The sequence below is a fragment of the Volvox carteri genome (genome assembly GCF_000143455.1).
Source record: "Volvox carteri f. nagariensis unplaced genomic scaffold VOLCAscaffold_36, whole genome shotgun sequence".
NCBI classification, from domain to species: Eukaryota; Viridiplantae; Chlorophyta; class Chlorophyceae; order Chlamydomonadales; family Volvocaceae; genus Volvox; species Volvox carteri.
In genome coordinates this window covers 669222-675069 of record NW_003307579.1, presented here as the reverse complement: position 1 = coordinate 675069, position 5848 = coordinate 669222, and the positions used below count along the sequence as shown (strand labels likewise).

At 56.3% G+C, this 5848-nt stretch overlaps 1 protein-coding gene across 1 annotated transcript in view; it reads right to left on the bottom strand.

Moving 5' to 3' along the window:
* Positions 1-852: 852 nt before the first annotated feature.
* VOLCADRAFT_105962 (uncharacterized protein) overlaps positions 853-5848 on the bottom strand; it is a gene marked incomplete at its 3' end in the record, with an annotated part of 7528 nt that continues 2532 nt past the window's right edge. Inside the window, exons 7-15 of the mRNA XM_002953390.1 lie at positions 5420-5561; positions 4979-5196; positions 4430-4602; positions 3923-4090; positions 3330-3477; positions 2849-2989; positions 2332-2466; positions 1789-1943; positions 853-943 (exon numbers count right to left, since the gene is read on the bottom strand). Of these exons, the coding sequence (XP_002953436.1) occupies positions 853-943; positions 1789-1943; positions 2332-2466; positions 2849-2989; positions 3330-3477; positions 3923-4090; positions 4430-4602; positions 4979-5196; positions 5420-5561 (1371 nt within the window). The remainder of the gene's footprint in view (positions 944-1788; positions 1944-2331; positions 2467-2848; positions 2990-3329; positions 3478-3922; positions 4091-4429; positions 4603-4978; positions 5197-5419; positions 5562-5848) is intronic.

Here is a 5848-nt window from a genome sequence, read left to right as displayed (position 1 = left end):
AACGAGTGGAGTGGCTGATGAACAAGCCAATGCCAGAAGGTGTGATTTCGGAGTTCAAGGACCGATTAGTGAGTGGTTGGAAGCATACACGTTTAGATGTCCAGCCTGACGTGTATCCGTCAGACGGCAAACAACCAGGAATTCACATGGCGAAGTATAAGCATTGGATGGGGCTGGCGGCCGAGCAAGCGGGCAGGAAGGAGGTGCTCCCGCACATCACAATGTTTATCCCACGTTCGGCGAATTGCAAGCTTATGCAGTTTAGGCTTTGCTGTTGGGCACTGGCGGCTAACAGAGCGCGTAAGGGACGGCGTTATATACCTAGGGAGGAGCGAGTATGCCCCTGCTGCGGCACTGATAGCCACATCGAGGATGAGAAACACATTTTGCTGGACTGTCCGGTTTACGACGGAATCAGATCTGATATGGGCTTTCCACGCTTCGAACATATGAAGGACGCTATGAAGTGGGAACCTGGACGCCTGGCAAGAATGCTGGAACGTATATGGTCTCACCGCAACTCTATCGTTCCCTTTGGTCGTTAGTATACTTCATTACTTGTTTCGTTGGAAGTGCGAGGTAGGATGGTGCTTATAGGCGATTTGGCAGCCCTTGAGCCCTCGGCTCGTACTAGGGTGGTTTGCAGGTACGGGGAACGCACCCACGACCATGTAACAACAACAACAACATTTCCTTCAGGGTTTCCAAATTGCCCAGTCTCAAGTCCGCTATCATGCAGCTCGCAGCTATCAAGCAATCCGCATCTTGTATAGTGGGCCAACAGAATCATGCGGGCTCCCGGCTGCCCCTACATTCCCTGGGAATGTGCCCCTGAGCTAATTCCGGGTCGGCTTATGTGTCCAATATCGTGCCAATCACGAGGTGCTGTGTTCGATCCATCGTGCCAGCAACACGGGTGCTGTGTTGCCCATGCGGGGGTGCCCTGGGCAGGGGGAGGGCGAAATAGGAACGGAGCCCTCTGTCGCGTCATACGACTAGCATCGACAAAACACGTGCGTGCGGTCATGACCCCTCGAACACCCGGAAGGATGACCCCCCGTACCAAAGAACTGCTCCTGTTGCGCGCCCTTTTCGTCCTGAAGCAACTTGCTAAGCTCAACGGTTCAACGGCTGCGGTGGCTTGAGCTCAGCCATCTTGACAAAAACACTTCGCGGCACATACTGGGGCTGCTGCTGCTGCTGCTGCTGCTGCTGCTGGCGCTGTGTTACCTAAGCCCCCAATCCCTGCACGCCTGTCTGCGCGCTTTCACGAGCTGATATATGCCAAAGCTGATGCTGGGAATATCTTAGGTCTCATAAGCAACTCGTCAGCATTTTTTTTAACGAATGAAGCCGAAGATGTGCCCGCTCTGCTTCTCAGGAATAGGCGCATGGGCTTTTGTTTTGTTTCGTTCAACTGCGAGCGCTACATAGGAAGGCAGGCGCACCCTTCAACACGTAGCCTATAGCCTACTCCGCACGACAAGCCTATAGCCGAAGGAGGGCGCTCCAGAAGCCCGTTGAGACAGGGGAGTTTGAAGCAATCTCTCGTCGCCACCAGCAAGCAGTTGAGCATCAGTGGATCTCGGCTTCTTGTTTTGATCAATAAATACTACACAGATATACATATATATTATTCATTTATGTGTGTGTGTGTGTGTCCCAGTCCTATATATACCGAGCCAGGAGGATGGGGACGAGGACGAGGAGGGTGAGGAAAGGGAGTAGGCTGCTAACCGCGGCACGCGGCTTCCCTCCCTCCCCCCGCTGTCACCCCATCCCGCTCACTGCGGCAGCAGGGCTGCCAGTGGCCCCAGGTTCAGGGCCGGGCCCCCCTTCTGGGTTTCGGAGCGCAGGAAGGCCCCCACTCTAGCTGCAGTGGTTTGGGCCCCTCCCTCCACCTCGCTCTCCACATTCAGCACCAGCAGCGGGTCGTGAAGACTCTGGTAAGGAAAGGGACAAGTGGGGGGAGTGTGTGTCAGTGTGAGAGAGTGTGTGTGTGGGAGAGAGAGAGAGAGAGAGAGAGTGCGCGTGTGCGTGTGCGAAGAGCGAGCGAGGAGAGGCGGAGGCGGGGGAGGGTCACCGGTTTCGCCAAGGCCATGCGTGTGATGATGGCGGCTTCCTGAACGGTCGACTTAGGTAATCTCTACACACACCGCTGTGGTTGTACCCCTCTTACACCCCCTCCCTTTCATGCCCTGGCATGCCACTCCCCTGCGAGGGCGGGCCCCGGGACTGATTATCCCCCAGCTGATTTCCCCCCTCCACTTCCGCAGTAACCTTCCCTGAAACACACACGCCTCCACCGCAACCCCCAGCGCCCCGCCGTGCCTGTCTTAAAAGCGCCCAGCCCTTGCGCCCCTCCCCCTCGTCCACACTGACACGCCAGCCCTCGTGGTTAACCGCCTCCAACCGCCAGTCAGGATAGGTGCCGCTCAAGACTAGATCGTAGAAATGGGCCAGCACCTGTACGACGTACGACAACAATTGTACAGTACATCCTTTTATGCATACCCGTCGGTGTCTGCCTGTGTGGCGGTGGCGGACTCTCCGTACAGTCAGGATTTGCGATCCCCGGAGAGGGTGGTATGTGGGGAGATGTGAAGAAGCGCCGCCCCCCTGCCGCAACTTCAACTCCGTGAGCAAATGACGTCGATTTCCAGCCGTGAAGCCACGTGAAGGCAAGTAGGGGACATCAGGCCGTCAGGTAGCCATCAAGCAGCGCCGCCGCCGTCGGTCACCTTTAGTAGGGTTCCGATTCTCACGTCCGCCGTACTCCGCCGTACTCTGCCGTACCCTAAGAACGGCTCCTCGACACACCCGCACACATGCGCACCGCACGCCCCACCTTTGCCCCCGCCTCTTTAAAGTCCGGGTGCTGTATGCGGATGCGCCACTCCGTGCTCTCCAGCGGCTCTTGCAGCCCCGCCAGCAGCTCGCTGATTCCGCCGGCACCCTCGTTGCGGCGACGAACGTGCTCGATTATCGCCTAAGGGGGGGAAGGGAAGAGGGGGAGAGGGACGGGGGAGAGGGGCCACATGCCCAAGTGCGTGTCCATCCCCTACATATTGTCAGAGGAGTCAGACCGAGATTACCGACCTTTGACCATTCTACCCAGCGCCTTTTCTACGTACACTCGTACATACCATCGTACATACCTGCCCGTCTACATACCTCCCCGCGTTCCCATCTCGCAACCACTCCAACCGCAATCACTGCAACCGCAACCACTGCAACCACTCCAACCGCAACCGCTGCAACCACAACCACTGCAACACTGCGACCGCAACCGCAATAGCACCTACACCTACACTCGCACACGCACTCACCTTGACCGCCAGATACGCCCCATCGTCCAGAAAGTAGTTTTCCTTGAGCGCCCCGTGACCGCTTGTCTCCATCATCAGCTGGCAGTCCTCGCCATCCGAGTTGAGCTTCACACCCGCCGCAATCACGTTCTTGTAGCCTCGCTTGAAGCTGGGGACATGAAGGCACATGAACGGGGGTGTGAGGGGGGTTGTGTGAAGGGGTACGAAAAGAAGTGTGCGGGGTCGGGTACGGCAATCGGGTACGGAAAGCGAGGCTTTTGGTTGGGGCTGGATTGATGATGGGTAGGTGGGTGCGAGTGCGTGTGTGGGCAAACAGACAGACATGGAACAGACAAAGCCGTTAGGCGGCTCCAGAATCGAAGCAGGTTGATAATTGCAAAGGCAGTGTACGAAAGTTCAACACTGTAGGTATGTCCCTTTTCCCTTTTGCCTTCCGTCTTCCTTTTCTCCAAACCTCCACACCACCCACGAAAAAGGCGCTTCAAAAAGACTGATGTACAGCAGTACATTATTCGATTAACATGACCACAACCTTGCATATGTGAGAATGTGGTTTGCAACAACAACGCCACGGCGCATGAAGCGTGCCGTACCGCATGTGCTTGCCGCCCAACTGCTCGATGAATTTGGTTAGACCGTTGGAGGTTACCGAATCAGTTACGATGGTTGTGCCGGGGTGTTGACGCAGTACAACCGCCGCCATGAGCGCAATGAAGCGGTTGGAGTTGATCTCTCTACCGGCTCCGTCCACAATCGCAGATCTGGGGCGACGAGAAGAAGGTGGTGGTGGTGGTGAAGATGAAGATGATAATGGTGTTATAATGATGATGACGATGATGACCGTACATCAAGTAACAATCAGTAATATACGTCGCTGGTGTCCAACACTATTCGGAGCTCCCTTCGGTAAATATTGAAGTTATATTCTCCAGCGTATCCCCTCGACATTTCCCCCCATCATCATCATCATCATCATCATCATCGCGGCTCCGATGATCACCAAACTTTAACATACATACATACATACGTACATACATACACAGGCACACACACGCACACGCATACACATCCCTGTGTTCCCCCGGGGCCCCCTCCCCCACCTGTCCACGTCAGTGTCGAACACGATGCCCAGCTCCGCCTCCGCCGCCCGCACGGCCTCCGCCCCGGCAGCCATGGCGGCCGGGTGCTCGGGGTTGGGGGGGTGGTTGGGGAAGGTACCGTCAGGATCCAGAAACACGGATCCGCTGACGTCCGCACCCAGGGGGGCCAGAACCTGCATGCTCCCGGGGAAGAGGGGGGTGAACAAGAGGAGCCCGCAAAACACAGGATCACGGAATCTCAACCGCTGACATCTCAGCTGTAGTTTTCAGCTTGAAGAAGAAAACGACATAACAACAACAACAGGCTGAACGGCAAGGCAACCCCGAATAGTCGGGCTCCTCCTCCTCTCCCTCTCCTTCCCCTCCTCCCTCTCCCTCTCCCTCTTCCTCCCTCTCCCTCCCCTCCCGAACCATCCTAACCCTCCTCCCCTTCCTCCCCTTCCTCCCCGTCCTCCCCTTACCCCAACTACAAATCCCCCCAATCCACCCCACCCCACACCACCCCACACCACCTCCCACCCCACACCACCCGGCTGACGTGTTTTGTACCTGCTCCCCGAAGAAGCCCCCGGCTCCGTTCCCCGCATTGACCACCAGCTTGCAGCCCAGCAGGGGGAAGTGGTAGTTGGTTGGTGAGTTGACCCCACGCTTTATGAGGTCCCTCAGCGCGGCGGAGTAGGCCGGCAGGAAGGGCAGGCGGGCGAGGCGGGAGGGGTCGGTGGCCAGGGCGGCGGAGAGCAGATGGGAGTGCTCGGAAAGGGGGTCGCCTGCGGCGGCGGGAAGGGCGGGAGGCCGAGTTATGTGGGGGAAGGGGGGTTACGTGTGGGGTGGGTGGGTTATGCAGACAACATCCGTGGCCATTAATTACTAATGAAATTACCGTTATGGTCGTTATGGACACAAATACATGGCGCAGTCACACGTAGATAGATAGATAGATAGATAGATACATGTACTGTATGACAGACACACATACGTACAGACACGCACCTAACATCACTCCTGCCTGAGCCGCCGCCACCGCCGCCAGCTGAAGCAACTCGGTGATGTCGGGCTTATCCAGCCCCCCCGCGGCGGTGAAGAACTTGAGGCCGTTGGCGTTATACGGCAGGTGGCTGGCGGTTATCATTACCTAACAGGTGGTTAAGGGTTAGTGGAGGATTGTGTGTGTACGTATGTATGTTGGGGAGGGGGGAATGCCCACCCACCCACCCACCCACTGCAACTTCCATTTCTCCCCACACACACACATACATACATACATACATACATACATACATACATACATACATACATACATACATACATACATACATACATACATACATACATAAAGCAATTCTTACAGCGGAGCCAGAACGGCAAAAAGTGCTACATACATACATACATACATACATGCACACACAGCAGATCGATCCA